Source organism: Pseudochaenichthys georgianus, chromosome 5, assembly GCF_902827115.2.
Source record: "Pseudochaenichthys georgianus chromosome 5, fPseGeo1.2, whole genome shotgun sequence".
Lineage (NCBI taxonomy): Eukaryota > Metazoa > Chordata > Actinopteri > Perciformes > Channichthyidae > Pseudochaenichthys > Pseudochaenichthys georgianus.
Window position 1 is genome coordinate 10,777,983 of NC_047507.1, and position 23,898 is coordinate 10,801,880.

General features: G+C 40.0%; 2 protein-coding genes and 1 non-coding gene across 6 annotated transcripts; 1 reads left to right on the forward strand and 2 right to left on the reverse strand.

Annotated features, from left to right (window-relative positions):
• Positions 1-7: 7 nt before the first annotated feature.
• LOC117447446 (small nucleolar RNA SNORA26) lies at positions 8-128 on the reverse strand. The gene has a single exon (XR_004552224.1). It is a non-coding gene; the product is annotated as a small nucleolar RNA SNORA26 (small nucleolar RNA).
• Positions 129-912: 784 nt separating this feature from the next.
• mlnl (motilin-like) lies at positions 913-14,311 on the forward strand. Of its 3 annotated transcripts, none has more exons than XM_034082620.2 (6): positions 913-1,905; positions 12,286-12,471; positions 12,942-13,072; positions 13,724-13,822; positions 13,925-14,030; positions 14,189-14,311. In XM_034082620.2, exons 3-6 carry the CDS (start codon positions 12,953-12,955, stop codon positions 14,194-14,196), a joined length of 333 nt encoding a protein of 110 aa, XP_033938511.1. In that variant the 5' UTR covers positions 913-1,905; positions 12,286-12,471; positions 12,942-12,952; the 3' UTR covers positions 14,197-14,311. The 3 variants fall into 3 exon arrangements, with proteins under 3 accessions (XP_033938511.1, XP_033938512.1, XP_071059200.1); XM_034082621.2 differs by having other exon boundaries at positions 12,947-13,072; XM_071203099.1 differs by lacking the exon at positions 913-1,905 and adding an exon at positions 4,778-4,818.
• Positions 14,312-14,418: 107 nt separating this feature from the next.
• On the reverse strand, positions 14,419-23,529 carry LOC117446452 (retinol dehydrogenase 11). Of its 2 annotated transcripts, XM_034082619.2 has the most exons (7): positions 23,370-23,529; positions 21,606-21,783; positions 19,218-19,457; positions 17,522-17,611; positions 17,195-17,383; positions 16,354-16,463; positions 14,419-14,831 (listed from the first exon to the last, which is right to left on the reverse strand). In XM_034082619.2, the coding sequence occupies exons 2-7, from the start codon at positions 21,760-21,762 to the stop codon at positions 14,652-14,654; spliced, it is 966 nt and encodes a 321-aa protein (XP_033938510.1). In that variant the 5' UTR covers positions 21,763-21,783; positions 23,370-23,529; the 3' UTR covers positions 14,419-14,651. The 2 variants fall into 2 exon arrangements, with proteins under 2 accessions (XP_033938510.1, XP_071059199.1); XM_071203098.1 differs by lacking the exon at positions 23,370-23,529 and having other exon boundaries at positions 21,606-21,872.
• Positions 23,530-23,898: the final 369 nt, after the last annotated feature.

Genomic DNA, 23,898 nt, shown 5'->3' on the forward strand with positions numbered 1-23,898 from the left:
TGCATTTGTTTGTTTCTCCCGACAGGATCCGCAGAGAGGACGGTGTTCCTTCACTACAGGTTTATGAGAGATTCAATTTGCCCCCCTGTGTTAATCACTAAGGACATGTATTAGTCCAGAGTGGGCAAATAGGGGACATGGTGTGTTTTAAGTTTTAAATGCATGTGGATGTGCACAATGTAGCATTTAAATTAAATAATTCATAAGCCTTGATTTGGTTATTTACGTTATTAGCCCATAAACAATAGGACGAGTCGCAGACGTAACCACGTTGTCGCCATGTTGGACCCACGTGTTGACCTGGGCCCTTGCGAAAAAAGTGCCTCCGAGCTAACTAATGCTAGCAGCGATGCTTACATTTACACAGGATCAAACTGATCAATAATGTGCTGATGCCACTGCTTAAAAGTGAAAAATCACTGCAACGTACAAAATCATCTCAAATCAACCATATTCAGTGAGAGCCTGAATAGTTCAACTTAATGACGCATTTCCCAGTATTAGCCACATGGGTGGCTAGCTGCCTCACATGTTAAAAGGCCTTCAACTGAACAGTAAACATGTAAACCCCTTTTTACTCTTAAAATTATATTACATATTTGTTTTAAAGCATCCTACAATAACACACTTTGTAAATCAGACACCCAGCACCAGTACTTACCATGGTTAGTGAATCTCTTCAGCAGCACGCAGTGTGCGTCTGCTCTGCTCCAACACCGAAAGAAAAGACTGCTGCTACACGTTTCAGCAGACTACCACATGACTTAAATACCGCGGGAACAGCCAAACAACGCGAGAACTGGCCGTGTGGGAAAGCAGCACCTGCTGGAGAGAGAGCGGAAAGTCAGCTTCCTACTATTTACGATGACTGGATATTTCCTTTCTCCTCTGTCTGGACGAGAGATGGTAGAGGGAAATGACGAGGCAGGAAGCGAGTTAGGAGACATGGACATAGGAGGCTGGAGTTGTGAAAATGGAAAATGGGATATAGTGAGGACTGGAGAAAGAAACGTAAAAAGGGAGGAAATACTCATTGGGATGAGAGCAATAGTGAGGATGATAGGAGAGAAAGAGTAGTCGGAAATAGGCAACAGGAGTTCATGGTGGTTGTGAAACTTGCGCAAGACAGAGGGAGCTTCGTTCGGCGTGTGGAACCCTATATGGTTAACTAAATCCATCAGTAAAGAAATTGGGGATGTAATGAATGCTAAAGTATTGAGGAATGGATCAATGTTGATCAAGTGTAGGGATAGAGAGCAACAGGGGAGAGCAATAAAGATGAGTACCGTGGAGGGTAAGAAAGTGGAATGTTCACTGTTCAGTGGGAAAAAGCTAGTCAGGAGAGTTGTGACAGGAATCCCAGTCAGAATAGCAGCTGATGATGTGAAAGGGAATATAACAAATGCAAAAATAAGTGATGTCAAACGCATGAAAGCAAACCGCAATGGGATTAAAGAAGATAGTCTTTCGGTTCTGATCACCTTTGATGAAAAAAGGCTTCCGGAAAAGATACTTTTTGATATATGTGTTATGATGTGAGACCGTATGTTCCACCACCACTAAGATGTTTTAAATGTCAGAGATTTGGACATGTGGCGGCAGTGTGCAAGGGAAAACAAAGGTGTGGCAGATGTGGTGGAGATCATGAATACGGAAAATGTGAAGAAGGGGCAAAGCTGAAATGTTGCAATTGCGGAGGGGAGCATAGTTCAGCGTACCGGGGATGTGAGGTTAGCAAGAAAGCAGAAGAGGTGCAGCGAGTCAGGGTGACGCAGGGAGTTAGCTATGCAGAGGCAGCGAAGACAGTTTCAGGCGGAACGCAGGTTAAAATGGGGAAACAACAATAAGAGCAAAGAAACAGGAAAAGTCCACAACTGTGTTAAGTTGAAGGAGGACACTCTGATAGTAAGTAAAAGAGAGTTTGTACTGTTTATGGCAGAGATTATCAACTGTTCAGCGCAGACTACAAGCCGGAATGAAAGAATCAAAATAATTGTCAAATCAGCTGAAAAGTACCTTGATGTGAAAGGGATGCACTGGGAAAATGTGAAAGATATCCTAAATGATGACGTCCAACAACCTCAGACATGGACTGGATCATCCTGATGGTGTTAATTGTACTGCAGTGGAATGCTAGAAGTTTAATTGCAAATGGACAAGAGTTCAAAAAATATATTGACAACCTGGGAGTGAAACCTAATGTACTTTGTATTCAGGAAACATGGCTGAAACCCCAACTGGATTTTATTGTGAAGGGATATACTGCAGTTAGAAGAGATAGGGACTCTGGCAGAGGGGGAGGAGTTGCAATATGCATACAGAGTGGTATAAGTTACAAAGTTATGCATGTAAGTACAGATCATGAAGCAATAGTTATAAGGGTATGGAATGATAGAGGACCTATAGAAGATATAGTAAATTATTATAATCCATGTGGGAAATTAGATCAAAGTATATTAGAGGATGCGAATATAAAGTAATATGGTGTGGGGATTTTAATTCACATAGCTTGCTATGGGGAAGCAGTAGCACAGATGCAAATGGTGCAGTAGTTGAGGAATGTATAGATGACCACGGCTAGTGTGCATTAACACTGGAGAAGGAACACGATATAATTGCACGAAGAATATAGAAACAGTACTCGATCTGACATTTGTATCTAGTGCTATAGCAGGTACATGGAATGTGGTAAAGCATACTACAGTGGGCAGCGATCATTATCCGGTAATGATTAAAGTTGGGACCAACATAAGGTTTGAAAAGGTAAAGAAAATTCCTAGATGGAAATTGGGAAAGGCTAATTGGGATGCCTTCCAAGTTGTAAGTATGAATGGATGTAAAACACTTCAAGAGGAAAATTATGATGATATAAATAGATTCAATGATGAGCTGGTTAAGGTTATCATTCATTCAACTAAAGAAACAATTCCGGAAATTGCAGGAGTTAGGCGCACCAAGAGTGTACCCTGGTGGAATGGTGAATGTAGAAAATCCATTAAAGACAGAAATAAAGCATTCAGGCAACTCAAAAAACTCCATTCTCAGGAAGCTTTGAATCAGTATAAAAGGGCCCAGGCTATAGTGAGGAGAACAATAAGAACGCAAAAACACACTTTTTGGAGGCAATATTGCAATAGTAGTGGAAGAGAAGTACAGCTTGCAGATGTTTGGGGCATGATTAGGAGAATGGGGGGAATTCGAAGGAATTATGAGTTGCCAGTTTTGAGCAGAGGGGACATAATGGCTGTCACAAACTTAGGAAAGGCGGAACTTCTAGCTCAAACATTTAGGAAAGTTCAGATAACCTTACAGAGGAAGCCAGGCAGTGCAGACATAATACACTAATGGAAAACCCTAGAATATTGGATCGAGTAGCAGTGTTAGGGGATCAGTTGGACCTGCATTTTAGTATGTTTGAGTTGAGAAGAGCAATTATTAGTGCTCGTCAAACCACTCCTGGGAAAGATGGTGTTTGTTATAAAATGTTGGAACACATGACAGATAACACTCTAGTCATTGTGTTAAGGTTGTTTAATAGGGTGTGGGATTCTGGCCAACTTCCTTCAGTGTGGAAACAAGCGATAATAGTGCCCATCCTAAAGCCAGGGAAAGACCCTTCAGATCCATCTAGCGACAGGCCTATTGCTCTGACATCTCATTTATGCAAAATCATGGAGAGAATGGTTACAGAAAGGTTAACATATATCTTAGAAAGTAAAGATCTGTTGTCCCCATATCAAAGTGGGTTCCGTAGGGGTCGGAATACAATGGATTCTATATTGTGCTTAGAATCAGACATCAGGAAAGCACAGACCAATAAGGAAGTAGTGATTGCAGTCTTCTTTGATATTGAAAAGGCTTATGACATGCTCTGGAAGGAAGGACTACTGATCAAGTTAAAATCATTGGGAATTGGTGGTAAAGCATATAATTGTGTTATGAATTTTTTACTGGACAGAAAAATACAAGTAAGAGTAGGTGCAGAATATTCAAGCGTTTATGCTGTGGAAAATGGTACTCCGCAAGGTAGTGTATGTAGTCCATTGCTGTTCAATATAATGATACATGACATCTTTAATCAAGTTCATCCAAGTATGGGAAAATCTTTGTATGCAGATGATGGGGCTTTGTGGATATTCTGGCCAAACAAACACTCAGAATTATGAACATAGAGATAGAAGTTCCACTCAGCAAAGCGGAGGTTAAAACATTCATACAGAAATATGCACAAACAACATGGCAAGAACATTGGGATCTTAGTGATACAGGAAGACATCTTTATAAAATTCAAAGGTATGTGGGGGATGGAAGGAAGGTAGGGTTTAAAAGAAGGGAGGAAAATGTCATTTCCCGGATGAGAATAGGTCATACAGGTCTCAATCATACATTAAGTATAATAGGAAAGCATCCAACCGGAAAGTGTATACACTGTAGCCAGCCAGAAACTGTTGAGCATGTTTTACTGCTTTGAAGGAAATATAGTAGGCTACTCAGAGAAATGTGCTTTTCCAGACACTCAAGAAAGCAAAATTATATGACTTGTCGTTATCAGGGCTGTTAGGGAAAAAATCAGGCAATATATATTGTGAGATTATTACGTTTCTAAGAGAAATTGATACATTTAAAAATAATCTAGAGTTTTGGTTCTTTGTTTTGTTTATTGTTTTCTGCATAGTCTCTTGTCCACACTCCAGTCCAGTTGGTGGCGGTAATGCACCTAAAAGTTGGTTTGCCAACCGCCAATAAACACTAAAGAAGAAGAAGAAGGAGAGTGAAGGGAGATGAGAGAAAACTCATACCGTAGTAAGGCAAGGCAAGGCAAGTTTATTTATATAGCACTTTTCAACACAAGGCAATTCAAAGTGCTTTACAAAAAATGAAAGACATTAAGAAAATGGCATTTAAAATCAGTCATTAAAAAGAAAAGCGAATAAAATAAACATTAAAAGAAAAAATACATGGATAAAAGTTACAGTGCAGTCTAAGATATGAATAGTTCAATTAAAAGCAGCGACAAAAAGAAAAGTCTTCAGCCTGGATCTAAAAGTAGTCAGAGTTGCAGCGGACCTGCAGGTTTCTGGGAGTTTGTTCCAGATATTTGGAGCATAATAACTGAACGCTGCTTTACCATGTTTAGTTCTGACTCTGGGGACAGAAAGCTGACCAGTCCCTGAAGACCTGAGAGATCTGGATGGTTCATAATTTAGCAGGAGGTCAGAAATTTATTTTGGGCCTAAAACCATTCAGTGCTTTATAAACCAGCAGCATTATTTTGAAATCTATTCTTTGACACACAGGAAGCCAGTGTAAAGACTTCAGAACAGGAGTGATGTGATCCACTTTCTTAGTGTTAGTGAGGACTCGAGCAGCGGCGTTCTGAATCAGCTGCAGCTTTCTAATAGATTTTTTAGTGAGACCTGTGAAGACACCATTGCAGTAGTCGAGTCTACTGAAGATAAAAGCATGGACAAGTTTTTCCAAATCCTGCTGTGACATTAGTCTTTTAATCCTAGATATATTCTTTAGGTAATAGTAGGCTGATTTAGTAACTGTTTTAATGTGACTGTTGAAACTCAGGTCAGAGTCCATGACTACACCTAGATTTCTGGCTTTATCTGTTGTTTTGAACATTGCAGACTGAAGCTCAGCGCTAACTTTTATACGTTCTGCCTTGGCTCCAAAAACCATTACCTCAGTTTTATCTTTGTTTAATTGGAGAAAGTTCTGACACATCCAGTCATTGATTTGTTCAATGCACTTACTCAGTGTTTGAATTGGAGCATAGTCTCCTGGTGAAATTGTTACGTAAATGTGTGTGTCATCCGCATAGCTATGGTAACTTATTTTGTTGTTCTTCATGATCTGAGCCAGTGGTAGCATGTAGACGTTAAAGAGAAGAGGCCCCAAGATGGAGCCTTGAGGAACCCCACATTTCATATTTGTCAACTCAGATGTGTATGTACCTATAGAAACAAAGTTGTTTCTGTCCTTTAAGTAGGATTCAAACCAATTTAGAACTGTTTCCGAAAGTCCCACCCAGTTTTCCAGTCGGTCTAGTAATATGCTGTGGTCAACAGTGTCAAACGCAGCACTGAGATCTAATAATACTAACACTGAAGTTCTGCCACTGTCTGTGTTTAAGTGGATGTCATTAAAGACCTTTACCAGAGCAGTTTCAGTGCTGTGGTTTGGACGAAAGCCTGACTGGAACACATCGAAACAGTTATTTAAATGCAAGAAATTACTCAACTGTTGAAAAACAACTTTTTCAATGATTTTACCTAGAAATGGGAGGTTTGATATGGGCCTGTAATTGTTCATTACTGAAGCATCTAGATTATTCTTTTTTAAGAGCGGTTTAATGACTGCAGTTTTCAGGGCCTGTGGAAAAATACCTGAGTGAAGAGATTTGTTTATTATATGAAGTGGATCTGAGGCCATGTAACGAAAAACATCTTTGAAAAATCCTGTTGGAATAATATCAAGGCAGCAGGAGGAGGACTTCAGAAGTTGAATAATGTCCTCTAGGTTTTTATCATTAATCTGATGGAATTGTGTCATGGTGTTTGAATCGATGTTAAGTGGACACAGAGACAACACATGTGCTGTTCCTGATGCAGAGGCACTGACTGCTTGTCTGATTTTCTGAATTTTGTCAGTGAAGAAGGAGGCAAAATCATTGCACGCCCTGGTGGATAGAAATTCAGAGGCTACTGACACTGGGGGGTTAGTTAGTCTGTCGACGGTAGCAAACAAGGCACGTGCGTTGTTTTTGGTAATGATGTCAGAGAAGAACGATTGTCGTGCGTTTTTCAATTCCAAATTATAAAGGCCAAGTTTCTCTTTATAGATTTTAAAGTGAACCTGGAGATTTGTTTTTCGCCACCTACGTTCAGCTTTTCGACACTCTCTTTTTTCTGTTCTCACGGTCATGGCCTTTCTCCATGGAGATATTTTCTTCCCAGTCACTTCCTTTACCTTAGTTGGAGCAATGGCATCTATATCATTTTTTATTTTTGAATTAAAATGATCTACTAGCTCATTTACTGAGATGTTAGCAGGGGCAAGTGTGGAAGAAAAATTCTGAGTAAACATTTCTCTAGTATTTTCAGTTAAATATCGCTTTGTGGTTACCTCTTTTTGAACACTTGTGTGAACAGAAATAGAGCTCTCAAAGAAAACACAGGAAAGGTCAGAGAGTGCAACATCAGTCACCACAACCTTAGAGATATTCAGACCCTTTGAGATAATTAAGTCCAGAGTGTGCCCCTTATTGTGCGTGGGCTCCGTCACATGCTGAGTCAGTCCATAGCTATCAAGAACACAAAACAGTTCTTTAGCCCCTCTGTCCTGGGGGTTGTCAACATGGATGTTAAAATCACCAACAATGACTAGACGGTCAAAGTCAATACACACTATAGACAGCAGTTCAGTAAAGTCATCAAAAAAGCTTGCACAGTATTTGGGTGGACTATAGATATTTAGGAACAGAGCTCGAGAGGAGCATTTCAGCTGAAGGGCCACATATTCAAAAGAAGCAAAGTTCCCATAAGATGTCTTCCTGCATTGAAGGGAATCATTGAACAGAATAGAAACTCCACCCCCTTTCTTATGCATTCTTTCCTGACTCATAAAACTAAAGTTGGGAGGTGTTGATTCGATAAGAACAGCTGCACTGTTATTTTGTTCAATCCAAGTTTCTGTTAAAAACATAAAATCGAGATTGTGCTCAGTGATAAAATCATTGATTAAAAATGTTTTTCCTGCCAAAGACCTGACATTTAATAAAGCTAGTTTAAGTTCGTTAAACACACTATCAGTCAGGTTTTTTGTAACAAGCTGTGGCTGACATAGAATCACTGCTAAATTAGATAAACTCACACAAACGTTTGAGCGCTTCCTGTATCTAAGATGATTCACCACTCTTAATCTATTACCTATCAACACAGATATCGGCAAAGCTATAGGCAGGCAGGGCCCCGGCATGTCCTGGAAAGAGTTGAGAGTGCCATACGCCCTTGAGCCTGGACCCAGCACATATCAGTTTGCAGCGTTTTGTACATACACATCCCTATCAGGCTTTGAAGGGGAGGGAGGACCCACCACCCTGCTCCTCTCATCATAGGAGGGTAGGGTGAGGGCTACACTGTAGAAAGGGGGGTTTGGAAATCTGCTTCCATCTTCCTTGTCTTGTTTTGGTTTGGATGATTGTGGTAGGCATGGTGATGAAGCCGGGGGAGATGGTGCGCATCTCTGCTTCGGTGATTTTGGTGGGCGTCGTTGAGGGGCGGGGGTAAAGGACATGCTGCCAACCCTGCGTATCGCCTTCATGCGGTCATCGAACTCCAGGGGGGTGGGCGAGGGTGAGCGGAGAGTAGAGAGAGCTGGGGGATGAATGAAGAGTATCCTCAAAGGTGTTGACAGGGAGGGTGACGGGCAGTGGAGATTCCTCCATTTGTGTCATAGGTCTCCCATAATCAGAACATTCCTCAGGCGGGTGCAGTGATACTTCTTCAGGGTTTTCTGCGTGATGTGCTGTGTCTTTCTCCTGTTTTGATTCCTCTTGCTGCTTGTCCTTGGCAGAGGGGACAGATTGATGACGCAGGCAGTTGAATATGTTGGAGATAAACAATTTCACTTCTGACTTGTTCAGGCAAACTCCATTTGCCTTAAAAAGATGTCTGCGATCCCAGAAAAAGTAAAAATTGTCAATAAAATGCACAGAATGGTCAATACAGACAGTTGAAAGCCAGGTGTTCAGTGCAAACAATCTGCTGAATCTCTCCACTCCTCTTCTGACTGGCGGTAGAGGGCCACTGATGAACACCTCTGCATTTAGAGAGCTGACAGTTTCCAACAAACATTTAAAGTCTTCTTTCAGCACTTCTGACTCTTGTTTCACAACATCATTTGTTCCAATGTGCAGTACCACATTCTTCACAGTCGGATGTTCAGCCCCAATATGCAGGATCTTCTCAGCCAAGTCAGAGACCACATCCTTGGGAAAACAGAGTACTTTGGTGTTGTTCTTACTACACAGACCTTTTACATCTCATACAGCAGAGTCACCCACAATCAGAGTTTCAGGCCCAGTCGTTAGCTTTCCCTCTAGCCTTTTACTTTTGGAGTAGCTATTGGTCCTTACCCTGCTGTGTGAAGAGGACGGGTTATCCAGGTCATCAGAAAGAGATCTCCGGCTCTCGGTCAGCGGAGCGTATCTGTTCTGGATTGGCACACTTGGTGGTTTAGGAGGATTGTTTGTAGTTCTCCCTTTAGCAGCTGTCCACGGCTGTTTAGGGGTTGAAGAGGCGCTCTTCCTGGGTGATAACAATGCAGGCCAGCTGGTCGCATCACAGATTTCAGAGCGCTGGGCTCTGCCTGTTATCCGTCCTCCCAAATCCCATGGAAATGATTTACTCTTCGGCCTTGCACCCAGAGAGTTCCAGGGAGGACTACCACTTGTAGATGTATTACCCAGTACACAGCCCTCCTGTTCCTTGGAATCCTTGTAGCTGCTAACTAGCTGTGAGTTAGCATACCCTTTTCCATTATTTTGCAACACTGGTAAAGTGGTGTCATTCCCACGACATAGTGCATTCACTTCCACGTTAACTTCCAAACGTTGCATTTTCATTTCCAACACAGCCATCTTCTGTATAAGTTTGTGGAAGTCATCTGTAGAGAACGGAGGCATTTTGCTACCAACTAGCTTAAGCTAAATAGCATGCAGTAGCCTACCAGGCTTTAGCTGTTGCTAGGCCACGCTACTGTAAGACTGAGGTCGTCGTAAAAATGTTGAAATATGGCTGAAACCCTCCGTCTATTTACGAAGATGAACTGTCCCAGTGATAAGTTAATGTCCAAGAGCCGCTGCTCGAAGTTTTCAGAGAATAAGAATAGGAAAATCAGCATAAAAAGTAAGCAGAGGCAAGAGCAAGCAGAAAAGCATCTGCACTGTAAGAAAGATAAGCAACAGTGCATTTGTTGGGGACTATTTTCTGCCACAAATAAATGAGCATAAGTGCTTTAGTATGTATTTTAGACAGCAGGATGTTTCTCTGGGACTTAGTAATGATAAAGAATTACTGAAGTAATTTGTTATCTAGTGAAGTTTGATGATTTTGTTCTCTTTTTTTACATTTGGAGGACACATGAAAGTCTAGTATTCAGGTTCGTGGTGAAATATCTTGTTTGGTCTGACAAGTAGCCTATACTCAAAAAACATCAAAATAAAATATTTATTCATAATTTTGACTTTTGCTCAAATATATTGAAGCTGAAACCAGTTTTTGATGGTTGCATTTTTTTTTAAACATGGGCTACTTAAAAGTTACATAAATGATCACAACAGTTGCTGACAAATATTTTGTCATTGCCTTCTCCTCCAGTTTCAAATAATTGACAATTGCATTAATTAACCACTTTATTTATCTTTGTTGGGAATTTGTCGTTTTTGGATTTATTAAGAATGTATAGAATATTGACAGATTTATCTTTTAACGGAAACATCCAACGGTACTAGTCAGTGCAGTGAGCAGTATTTAAGACATGTGCACTGATTTTGGCTACTCCAACTGGGTTTGAAATAAAGCTCTGAACACTTTATATGGCTAAAGGCAAATCAACTATACGTGTACATAAGAGAAACCTTTAAAGAGACTTTTGTTAGGTGATGAAAAAATGTAACCATGGTTTGTGCATCATTGTGGCGTTACTAGAAGTGCCAGAGGAGATACAAAGCTGTGCTTGTGTCATTGAAGTGCACTAAACAAGATACAGTGGTGGCTATACTTTTAATAGTCCACTCCTGCAGGGTGAAATAATAATAAATATATCCTGCGATGAGTGTTATTTGTAGGAAAAGCATTGTTAGAGTTCTTTAGGGTCATGATGTTACCGAGGAACGGATGCATGTGGGTCTGTTTGTACATCAACGGCACGCCATAAATGTCACATTATGTTGGATATTAGCTAAGAGCAGAACATTTATGACACACACACACCCACACACACACACACACCCACCCACACACACACACACACACACACACACACACACACACACACACACACACACGCACACGCACACGCACACGCACACACACACACAGAATTAAAGTCCAGTATACCGTATTAAGCTGAAACCAGTGCATATTTTGTGTTTTACCATTTAAAAAAAAAAAAGTATCACTCCAGTTTCAAAACAGTTTAAGATTCATTGTCTTGTACTATTTAATGAATCTACCAATCATTTATCACCAATTGATCATTCAAAATCTTACATAAAAAACTCGCACATTTATAATTTTTAATGAAAAATATGACGGTACTTTCACCTAAGTGCAATCAAATTCAAGCATCTTACTCGCTATAATTTGTTTCCATATTTAACTTGGTGACTGAAAAGCACAGATTTTGCTTCTCAGTTAGCAGTAGTCGGTTTTAAAATGAGTTATGAATGAGTTAGTTTTATCTTCTTCATATGAAGGTTAATAGCATGATATAAGAGATTTCTGTGTAACACTTCACTATCATATCAGCCCTTTTCAGTATGTGAGGAACACATGTGTCCTGTAGCTCACACAACACCCCCAGTCAATATGCGACAAGTTTCTTTTAGTACTTTTACCAAAGTTCTGTACTTGAGTTTTCCACTTTTTCCACTTTTTTCCACTTTATCTACTACACTCCAAATCAGAGACAAACATATTTTTATTTCCACTCCATTTGATAACTCTATTTAATTTTGACACAGCAGATACACTTTATATAAGTTAATTTAAATAAGTCCTACTATCTCCTACATTGACATTTTAATGATGTATAAAGATTTCACTTTAATTTAGCTTTAACACTTTTTGTTTATGTATTCCTGCTTTTTTGTGCTTTTAGATAATATTGATTTGATTATTTTAATATATGTATTTTTCATTTTTTATGTATGTACTATTTTTGTGGATATCCATCTGTGTAACGCATAGGAAATAATGTTAAAAAGTATAATTGAGAAATTCCCTGAATCAGTCCATACAGCATAATGAGCCATTTTAGTTTTCATATAATTTGGTGCTAATACTTTTATTCTTTAACTCATTCACACATTCCCTTTTAACCAAGTTGTTCTTCTGGTTTATCTTCTTTCAAATTCATCTTCCTTTTCCTTTTTCTCATCAATGTCTCCTATTGTCATTCGTGTTAAAGGTCAACTAAGTAACAGCATGGCAGGCTTACTACCCTAATAACTAATACGAAAGCCAGATTCCTGAGTAATATGTGTGTTTCCAGGAGCATGGAGGAGAGTGCTGAAGGAGCCTGTTGAGGAGCGGATGTGAGGGAGGTCAGTAAAAGCTCAGGGATCAGGAGAGGGCTCGGTATAAAGGCTGCCCGGGACAAGCAGACGCTCAGAACAGTTCAGCCCTGCTCATCCCAACGCACACTTCTTTAAACAACTGACCAAAGCTGACACAGCACGTGAGTAACATATGTCTTCTCCTCTCACTCACCCTCCAGTCTCTAACCCCCGCTGTCTGTTGCTCCTGTCTTTCTTCTCTGCGACGTCCTGCCTTACATTGTGTACAGAGCTGTCTTGCTGTTGTAAAGTATGGCTGGTCCACTCATTCTCTTATCTTGCCTGTTGTTTGTTACTTCCACGCCTCTCCCCCCCCCCATCTACTCCCCCCGCCTCTTTCTTTCTCTATCAACTATTTGTCGACCCTTGCATAATGACATGTGTCCTTGTTACTCTAAATTTAGTTATCTGGCACACACACTCACTGTCTAATTTTGATTTTGTTTGACCTATTTTGACTCTTTCCAACTGCTAAAAGAACATTCTGTAAGTGACTTGGCCTCAGTGCACCCCATGTTGGTGTGGAAACATTGTTCTGCATGTGTGCCTATATGTAATGTGTTTGTATTTGAACGTGTGTGTGTGTGTCCAGAACAGAGCAGAATGAGCATGCGTGGAGCAGTGACAGGTTGTTTGGTGCTGGCGTGCCTAGTGGTGCTGCTGGCTGAGAGGACGGAGGGACACATCACCTTCTTCAGTCCCAAAGAGATGATGCTGATGAAGGTAAGCAGCTCGTGTCTGATTGGACGGAGAGCCTGAGTCACAGTTGTGATGTCATACTCCCACTAAACTCTCATAAGAGCTTTTTCATCAATTTTTTTGTCCTGTGGATTTACTTTATCAGTTTCTCAGTTATGAGATTCACCCCGATATTTGGGTTTTAATTGGACAACAACACATCTCTGTTTCGTTTAAGACATTTAATTGCCAAACAACGAATCAATGAATAGAATAACATGCATAAATAAATAACAATCTATACTTGCTAATGAAAACACATCTCCACTTTTTGCAACTGTGAGTCAATGTTATCCAACTGGAAAGATGGAATATCAAATCCGGATTAATATTTAGTTTGAGATGTCTAATTGGGTACTTTAATTTGGCAAAATATGAATAATTAAGTTAGAGAAATAGGTCAAGCAGATGTTCTCAGTGTGAAGGTGACAAACTATAGGCTGAGGAAACAAAAACATTAGTATTGTTAGAGGGATTTCTGTAAGCATTGTGGCTCTTTATACTGGACAAAGACAGAATGAATGGAGAAGTCCAAACGGTCTCATTGTAGTTTTCCATTTTCTTTCAAGTTTGTTTTTCCTAACTGTATGACAGTAGGTTTTTATTGTTGCGTAAATGTGTGTTTGTATGCTGCAGGAGAGAGAAGGTAGAAAGGACATGGAGCCTCGATCAGAGGACGGTCAGTTTGAAGAGGTTACAGTCCAACAGCTTCCTGAGGTGGAACATGGCAATCCTGTGAGCACACAAACACACACACACACCTCTGACCCACAATATTGTTTTCACCACAGCAATGTTGAATACAGGCCATTAACACTTCTTCTTCTGTTTGTCCAGGATAAAACTGTGGAGATTGCCATCCGTCTTTCACCCGAACAGCTAGCTCAGGTTGCTCCGGTCCTCGAAGAGATCATCCATGATATAGTGGAGGAACGTCAGAAAGGTAAAGTGTTTAAGAAGATGGACAGTATAGAGTCTATTAAAAAAAAGCAAACCTACAGTACAACATGGCCTTGTATCTTCTTTTATTATACACACTTACAAGTGATAGTGATTGGATCAAAACCTTATGCTGTTCTTTCTTTATCTCTGTCTCCACAGCCAAATAGCCAGGGTGAAGACACCAGGGGATGAACGCTGTACAAACTCTTCAAAAAGCACTGAATGCTCAAATGTTTTATTATGCTTTAATGAATCATCCAATAAAAGGGAAGTGAATGTTCACATACTGTATTGAACGTCTGTTGTCATTTTCTGAAGAAGAATGGAAGTATGAGTTGGCCGCGTGATGTCAGCATGTCTCACGAAACCCCTTTTTATTTCACTGGTTATCAAACCTGAATCAAAGCGACATTACATATTTGGTATAGTGTTCACAAAAAAGCAAAAAGCATTTTTTTTTTAATTGAGTTTAAAATTACTTCAATCAAATTGTATTCAGAAACATCTCCTGATGATTTTAAAGACACATCATGTCACAAATGTTCACTCAAGAGGTGTAGTAAGTGAGGGTGGAATTTGACCCCGTTTCTGTTATCAAGCCTCCCGTTGCCTGATAGTTGTCTCAGAGCTTTGATGTCAGCCTCTCGCAGATCTCAAAGTCCTTGACCGCGAGGGCAGCGTCTCGAGCTAAAGGGGCGGGGAGGACCAAGTGGCAGTTGCAGTCACAATACTTCCCAGTTATCCCCTCCATTTCCTCTGCCAACGCACAGTAGATCGAGCTGACTGCACCCTCCTCTGGAGTCTGAGAGGAACACAAGAGTGGTGAAGGAAACAATGTGAGAGCACAGTTAACAAAAAGGACAGATATTATCTGCGCCGGTTCAGATATGCAGCCAAGAAGTTATCTCCTCACTGATGTGTGTATAGTATAACCAGATGTTAAGCTTAGATACACACAGAGTTTGGAATGGATGAATGAGTGGTATAAAGTATATTTACTCAAGTAAAGTATTATGTACTTTACTTGAGTATTTCCATGTAATGCTACTTTATACTTCTATTCTGCTACATTTCAGAGGCAAATATTATACTCCACATTTATTTTAACAGTTACTACTTTGTATATTTAAGAACACATGATTTGCTGATATGGTATATGCAGTACTGTACACAGTATTTCAAGTATCTAAATTCAACAGTCCAACATTCACAAACTACAGTACTAAAATGCTCTTACATGTATCAAACACAGGATCAGATAATAACCAATTTAACATTATACTTTGAAAAGATCCATTATGCATATTGTATATTTTGATGCCAATACTTTTGCACAACATTTGTACTTTTTCTTACGTAAAGGATCTGAGTACTTCTTCCAACATTGATTTTTACTGCTACATAATGCTGTTATCGGTGTGTTCCAGTAAGCTATTTGTATAAACACACATAAACAATGTGATGGCAATTCTGAGAAAACCCTGCAGTCGGTCAAAAAACAAAACTAAGCTGTAACACATCATGTTCTCTTCCAAACCTCCATTCAAGTTTACAGAACAACTTCTCAGTTCATCTGTAATTGCACCTTCCTTGATGTTTTCACAGTTCACTGTTTTCCCGAGGGACCAATTGAAATGCCTTCTCCTCCAGTTTCACCCACAAAAACAAACACGTTTCCTAATATACATTGTTGACTTATTTAAACCCATTTCTGTTTGTTTTCAGGTGGCAGTGAGTTTCTTGAACTTTTAAGTAAAGACGCTATTCGATATCGCAGCAACTTAATTTCAACATATAAATCTAGGTTGTAATGATTCCAAATTGTTGTTTCAAGGGCTGACTCTCACTGACTTGCTGGAGGTCTGGAACAAAGCCTGTAATGAAAACAAAAGTTTCCCTGGAAGCATGATGAATACATTCAGTTCATACTCCCAGATGTGAAACGCAAATGGGCTTTTAAGCATGAAGGCCAATTATTACTTTGATGTGATCAGCTAGTCATCTTTGCACATTGACCTTCAGTCCTGGCTGTCAGAGCTAATCATTAATAACATATCTCCAAACATCCTGACTTCTAATTAGAGTTTGAGCCTATGGTGGCTTTTAATTCTATATCCAGATGCCCTACTTTACACAATATTGATTCACCAAACAAGTCTTTTACCTCTAAAGCCAGCCAACTAGTGGAGTGGCTTCATATAACAAAAGGATGCTCCTGAACATTAATCAATCACATTCTACCTTGATGGTTGCAAGACATGAAGACAGTGGAGACATGAATGTGGACATTGACTCTGCAACGTATAATGCAACACAGTACTGACCTTGAAAAAGAAAAATCCAATGAGGTTGAAAAGAAAACGAACACCCCAGGGATAGTGTCTCAACACTTCAGTTGTGACAATACCAGGGTGGACGGAGTTTGCGGTGACACCTGCATAAACACATAACACACACACACACACACACACACACACACACACACACACACACACACACACACACACACACACACACACACACACACACACACACACACACACACACACACACACACACACACACACACACACACACACACACACACACACACACACACACACACACACACACACACACACACACACACACACACACACACACACACACACACACACACACACACACACACACACACACACACACACACACACACACACACACACACACACACACACACACACACACACACTCCCATCCCGGAAAACAGAAACAGTGACTGGGTTTCCTCTACAGATTTCTTTTTCTGATCTCCTCAGGTGACTTAGACAATTAGTTTCAGCTGTTTTGCTAAAAGAATGCCTGTGAGCCTTCATCTGCTTCATTTAGGAACTATAAGTTCAAATGGCTGAAATAAATACACTTAGATGTGTGATCAGTAAAGGTTGACAATTCGTCTAGTACTCTTAAGTAAGCATTTAGTAAATGACCGGTCACAACCAAAAGGCAGCTTACAAATTATAAAAAAGGTGAATTTCTTCTATTTTTCCCGATGTGTTATTTACTGATATTTATTGCTTCTGAAAACCCAGACTTTACTTTTTGTAGCACTTGTTCAACAGGAAAGCCCATGCATTATCCATACTGATGATTGATAATCCAAAAAACATCTTCATTTGATCCTACCTGTCCCTTCTAGCCTGCGTGCTAGCTCGTTGGTACAGATGATATTGTGCAGCTTCGTGTGGTTGTAGACAATATCCATGAAATAGTTGAGGTTCTCGCCGCGAAAGTGAGAGAAGTCCACTTCGCCCTTCTTGTGGTTGACCGAGGAGAGGGTGACAATGCGTGCCGGAGCAGAACGCTTCATCAGGTCTGGAGTGAGTCAGAAAAGGGAAAAGAAGCGAGAGAAAGATGTTGTTTATTATAAATATTTACATAAGAATGACCCGCGATAGTCAGTTAATATCCACAATAAAGCTTCTGTAATAAAGTGAGACTGCAGAGTCTTACCCAGGAGCAGGTTGGTGAGGAGGAACGGTCCCAGGTGGTTTGTGGCAAAAGAAGCATCTAACCCGTCTTTGGTTATCTCCCTAGGAAAGCCTGATGGTTGAAATTAGGTAAGATTTAAATGTACACATAAACACACAGTCAGGTCATGAGGAGATAATGTTTTCTCAAAACGAACTTGTTGCTGATATGGCATCACATTATATTGCATTTTTGAGCTGGGTCTGTTTGTAGTATGGTTAGTTGTCTTATAAATAGCAGTGGGTCAGTTTGCAAAATTATTTTGGTTAGAGACTCCAACAGGCATGTCTTTTCTTTACTTCCAGATGTGTAACACATGGTGACTGGATTTTTCCATTGTGGAATGAGTATTTGAGTCCATTAAAACTAGGGCCGCCCCTCCCTACAGGCCAATCACGCAGGCTGCATGGGGCCCCGCCTTGCGCAGGGGGCCCCGCCCAGAGGGCCTCAGCTGCTGTGCACCCGACACCGTTGCAATGAATCGACATCTGACTAATCACGGCTTTGATACGGCCACTAGTGCAGGTGAAGAGATGTCGGTGAAAAGACAGTTTCAGTCCGGCGCAAGCAAGAGGGGAAACAAATAAAACATGAAGAAACTAGAGCATCACTCGAAGGTGGGTTATTGTTTGAGTCAAATGTACAACTTGCGAAAGTTGTATAAGTCAAATTGCCAATTGCCATATTAAAACATCAGCTGCAATTCAGAACATGAAGAAGGCAGTCTCTGCAGAGCATATAGGCTAATGGAGATGCAGTTATATCCAGCATTCTTTATTTACCATTCATTCAAGTATGTGATGCCTTTTATCTGCTAATATACAGGAGGAAGAGAGATACACTGTCTGTCTAGTTGGATCATATATCAGTTAAAGTTTACAGCCTAAAAAACATGGAGCATTTTTACCCCTTTTATTCATTTTTATGTCAATTTGCACATTTCATGGTGATGCTCAGCCTCTCCCCTTAACTCTTGCAGTCATCATCATGTCAACCACAACACAGAGAAATACTGATAGAAATGTGTGTGTAGTTGTTGATACATTGCTGACAGAGGGAACTACATTTGAATACAGATTTAAGAAATATCAGTTTTTTATCATGTAATCAGCATGTTTTGTCTTGACTATATTACAACAATATTACAATACAATAATATAGTATTTATATTATTGAATTGATTATGATTATGATTATTAGTAGAAGTAGTTTATTTGCATTAATTATATTGTAATCTTTTTGAGGCTAGTATTTGGCAGGAAATGCTGACGTATTCACCTGTAAACGCATACTGAACGACATACATGCACATTTACCATTTACCTCACTGTATAAAAAAGTAACTATGTTGATAATAATAATAATAAACAGGAATTATATTAGCAAAGTAGCCTACTTTGTTTCCAAAAACATTTGTTTTACTCCTGATTATAACATTTTCAATCTTCGATTTAGCCCAAATATGCAGCATCTTTTTGTCCAAATCATCTTTTTTTGATGATTATCGAAATGTCCAGGGGGTAGCCTATACCTTTAAGATTGAGTAGAATTCCGATAGCATGATATTACATATTGTCTGTTGTATTGCATTTTTATACTGAATGGAATTTATCAGTAAATCTTGTTAAAAGTTGTGGTTGCTTATAATTCCAGTTTTGCTATTAAACTATGTTGTGACCTGATACTGCAGCATTGTTGACAAGGATGTGGAGCGCTTCTTCCTCTTTGAGAATCCCCTCAGCAAACTCCCTGACCGAGTCCAGAGAAGACACATCCACCAGACGCAGGTGCACATCAGAGTTTCCGGTTTTCTCCCTGATTTCTTCAAGCGCCGCTGACCCCCGGGCCTGGCTTCGGCAGGCCAGAATAACACGGGCCCCACGACGTGCAAAGTCCAAGGCAATGAACTTCCCAATTCCTAGGGAGTCAAAGAGAGCACAACTTTGGCTTACAATACGTGATAACATCAGCTTTTCAGGGCTCTATTTTAAGCATGTTCAGTCATGTGGTTTTGTGGAATAAATGCAAGCCTGGGGTTGTGTACTGTCCTCAAATCTAAATAAACCGGTAGGGTTGGTTATCTGTCCTTTTATGCTCTCATTAAAAAAGTGACTAAGTCCTGTCTATGTTTGCAGAGTTTGCAGGTAGTCCCTGTGTCTGCCAACTTAGTCAAGTTCCTTGAGTCAAGTGATTTCCAGCAGGTTTGGTGTCTTATAAGTGGAATATGAAAAGTTACCAGTATGTGCTGGCGTTTTAAGCCCTTGTCCATTGCTCGTTTTAAATAGAGGTCTTAAAATCTGATTCTCTGGAGAAATTATTTCTATTTTATCATCCTACAGAAAATTCTTCATGTTTACACTGACTCAGTTCCGGGGAATTGCCGGGGAATTTTAGCTCTTGAAGTGTTTTACTTGAAGAACTCTGCCTTACTTGAAGTGAGGCAGAAGAGAACACATACAAGTTTTATGAGAAAAGGTAGCAAGGTGATGGTTGCATTGTGTTGACATACCACCAGAACTGGTTCAGAAACAACAACTTCTCTGATGAGCTTAATCAATATTGTCAGTTACTGCCACAAGCTCAAATATGCTGCTGCTGAAGTTCTGAAGAAATATGCTAATTTGGGTGAACATTTCTGGTATAAAATGTTCTTGTAACATCACGTTTTTGCAGTATAGTGCTTCTCATGTCACACGTGAATGGTCTTCTGCTGGTTATACTACACTAACAGGTTATGACATAAATAAATGGTTGCCAAGTCCGAATCGATTCGAAGTCAGTCTCCCGTCCCATCCAAGAACTGGTAAAACACCACTAATGGCTCTCAACGCTCTCGGCTATATGGCTAACATTATTTTAAAGGATTCCAGTCAGGCTTAAATCCAGATATTTCTAAAGGACACAGGGAGCTTTCCTCCAGCTAGTGGTCCAAATGTCTTGGCAGCTTCATATTCTGTAGACGCACAACAACATTAAAGTTGTGATGTGATGGAGCAAAAGGACCAATTTCCTCATGTTTGTGTAGTACAACCAACAGAAGACCATAATCAGAAGAACAATTGTAAAACGTAATTGAAAATTCCACCAATATTTTTAAGTAATATTACAAACATAATAACAACAATAATGTATGAAGAGATTTTGGCCACCCTTCACTGTATAACATTTAAGTTATTGAATATTTTCCCTTAACGATGTTAACCATGACTGAGCAAATGCATATTTTTTCAAAACCTATTGGTTCAGTTTAACCAACAAGACAACATTGAAATGTGAAACAATTTCAGTAGCATTAAATTACAGTGGAGTTTTATTATGTTTACCACAATAAAAAAATCACCGAAATTATGCAAAAAGTAATATTATTTCCAACTCGTTGATGTAGTTAAACCAGAATGAGACCATTTATGATTCTGGTAACAGGTGGGTTTTGAACATTTTCCACAAAAGAAAATCTCCAAAATGATTCAAATAGTGTTTTGTAGGAGACCATTAATGTTTGAAGTGATTATGGTAGCATTGCACTGCCTGACATGGAAGTTATTGAGTATTTTTATTGAGCATTTGTGGTTGTTGTGTGTCCGTTAGCCTTGGAGAAAGGCGCTTAGGCCTATAGACTTTTTTTATTGATTTTTTAAATGAAAATGAGGTTGTAGCATATAGTAAACCTTACTGCGGTTTGTGTTTCAAGACCAATTTCAGTTATTGATCAGTCAAATAGAATCCATCAATATCTTCTCTGTTAGCAGTCTAATGATCACAAAAAGCATGACCTTTAGACTCTTTGTTTTTTTATTGATTACGGAAAATTACTACACATGCTTTTAATAGTTTGTTAAACCCTAGAGGAGAGTCAGAATGTTCCTCAATGGCATTTCCTGTTTAATCCAAACTGCTATTCAAAGAAACGCTTGAACCAGGTTTTAGGAAGAGGGAAACATATAAATAACAGGACTTTACATTGACTAACACTGACTTTTTGCCACATTAATATTGGTAACTTTGCGTTAGTGCATGCCAAACCCTTGTTACAGTCCTGCAGAATGAACGCGTTAAATGGACCGACCTGTGTTGGCTCCTGTCACTATGGCAGTCTTTCCCTTCAGCCGCACGCTACAGGACTGCGGGTCCCAGCTCCCTCTGCGCTGGATCCGCACCACGAGCGCCAGTACAGCCGTGGACAGTACCCACACCGGGTTATACAATAAATCCAACCAATGCATTGCACAGTCAGAGCTCAGCGTCTGTCAGCAAGAAATGATTGAGGACAGGAGCAGCTGGCCGGTTTGGTATATCTGAGTAGGCTAGGTGTGACTAAAACATTCAGCAACTGTTAGTCCAAGAGAGGGCAGAAAGGGGCTGTGCTTCATTTAAAGGGGGGTGTAAACTTCACGTCACACCAACATCTGGTTTACATTTTTCTTCACAATTCTCTATAAAAAAATCCTATAAAATCTATAAAATGAATTACATTGATGAGTTCACTAAACAAAAATATAGTAAAAGCCCTGCATTCAAAAGGTAAATTACTATACAATAGTGGAGGGATTATATCTCTTCGCTGGCCTGGGCGCGCCTTGGGATCCCCCAGTCAGAGACGACGCTGAAGTTGGCTTCCGATTCAGAGCATCCGATTCGGCAGTTAAGGGGAACGTTAAGGGACATTTAATTTACAGCGCTGAGCGAACGATCCTCCGTGTTTGAACCTCTTAAATCGCTGCATAGCCGATTTATTTGGACTGGATGATCCCAGAGGGTCTAGAGATTCTTTATAACCCAGTTTGAGATTTGTAAAACCTTTATTCTATTTGTGAAAATACAAAAAAGGGAGATTTCAGTGCTTTTTGTTTACATGTAGACCAAATTAGACCAGGTCCTGATCTAAAACCACTAGACCTACACTCATGAAATCTGGACTGGATGATCCCAGAGGGTCTAAAGATTCTTTATAACCCAGTTTCAGATTTGTGAAACCTTAATTCTATTTGTGAAAATACAAACAAGGGAGATTTCAGTGCTTTTTTTTTACATGTAGACCACATTAGACCAGGTCCTGATCTGAAAGCACTAGACCTACACTCATCAAATCGGGTAAGTTTGGACAGCTAATTAAGGAAGAATAAAGTCTTTACTTCCCAAATTTATTATAATTTTTTGTTGCAAATAAAAATTCAACAGATAAGTAGGTCTGCCTAATCGGATGCTCTGAATCGGAAGCCAATTTCAGCGTCGTCAGTCACAGCTGGTTGATGTCGCCAGGGAAAAGGAAGTTTGGGGCTCTCTGCTGGAACTGCTACCCAGTGGCGGCGCCAGAGATTTTCTCTAGGGGGTGCTGTGGGGTAGCTTGACGTTTCATAGAGGGTGCTCAAACATTAAGGGTTTCCCATTAATGTACCAGCGCTACAGTTGAATTTTCGACTGCAACACTCCCCACACGCAAACACAGTGTACCCGCGACTGTTACAATGAATGCTCGGTAATCAGCTCACGGCATATAGGTGTAAGCAGGGGTAAAGTGCCGTTTTTACAAGTGGGGAGTGGACCTCACCTCCTCTAGGAGGGTCCTCACCTCCTCTAGTGGGGTCCCGGGAAGATTTATTTTTAAATTGTATTGAAGTTAAAAGCATCAATCTGGTGCATTTTGAGAGCAAAATGATGAGATCTATGGATACATCTCTCAACATACATATGAAACAGAACTGTAAACAGATTTTCTATTTCTTTATAGATATTTTACAAATCACTCCCTTTTTAAAACAAACCGTTTGAGACCCACTGAGATAACTAGATTACAGTTAACTATCTAAACACTGAGAGTCCTTTACTTCACCTGAGCTGAGGTTATCTGAGTCTGACAGGAGAGAGTTCTCCCTCCACCTTGTTGTCGTAAAAGCTCCTTATATCCGTTAGCTTGGCTAGCTAGCACCAGATGCTAACCACAACGATCTCCGGTAGATACCCACCGGTGCGCGAGCTCTCTCTCTCGCTCGCTTGCGCACGCACACAAAATGGCTCGTGCCACACACAGAGCAGAGCTTGAATGAAACACAGAGACCCAGCAGTAAGCTACTTGTACTCACGAGGCCTATTATGTGCACAATCCCTCTCGCTTTCAGTTGGTTTTGATTGAGTGTCCACACGTGGACGTTTAAGGACTAAAAACCGATCCATTTGTCACTTTGCTGTTAGCAAATAATTTGGGGCTCCAGCTAACAGGAAGTCCCTCAAGTGTCACAAAGTAATTTAGCGTATGGGTAGGTCAAAAATAATAATAATAATAATATATAATATTTTTATAGTTTGATTGATTGATTGATTGAAAACTTTATTAACAGCTTGTATATTGGGTACAGTAAAGT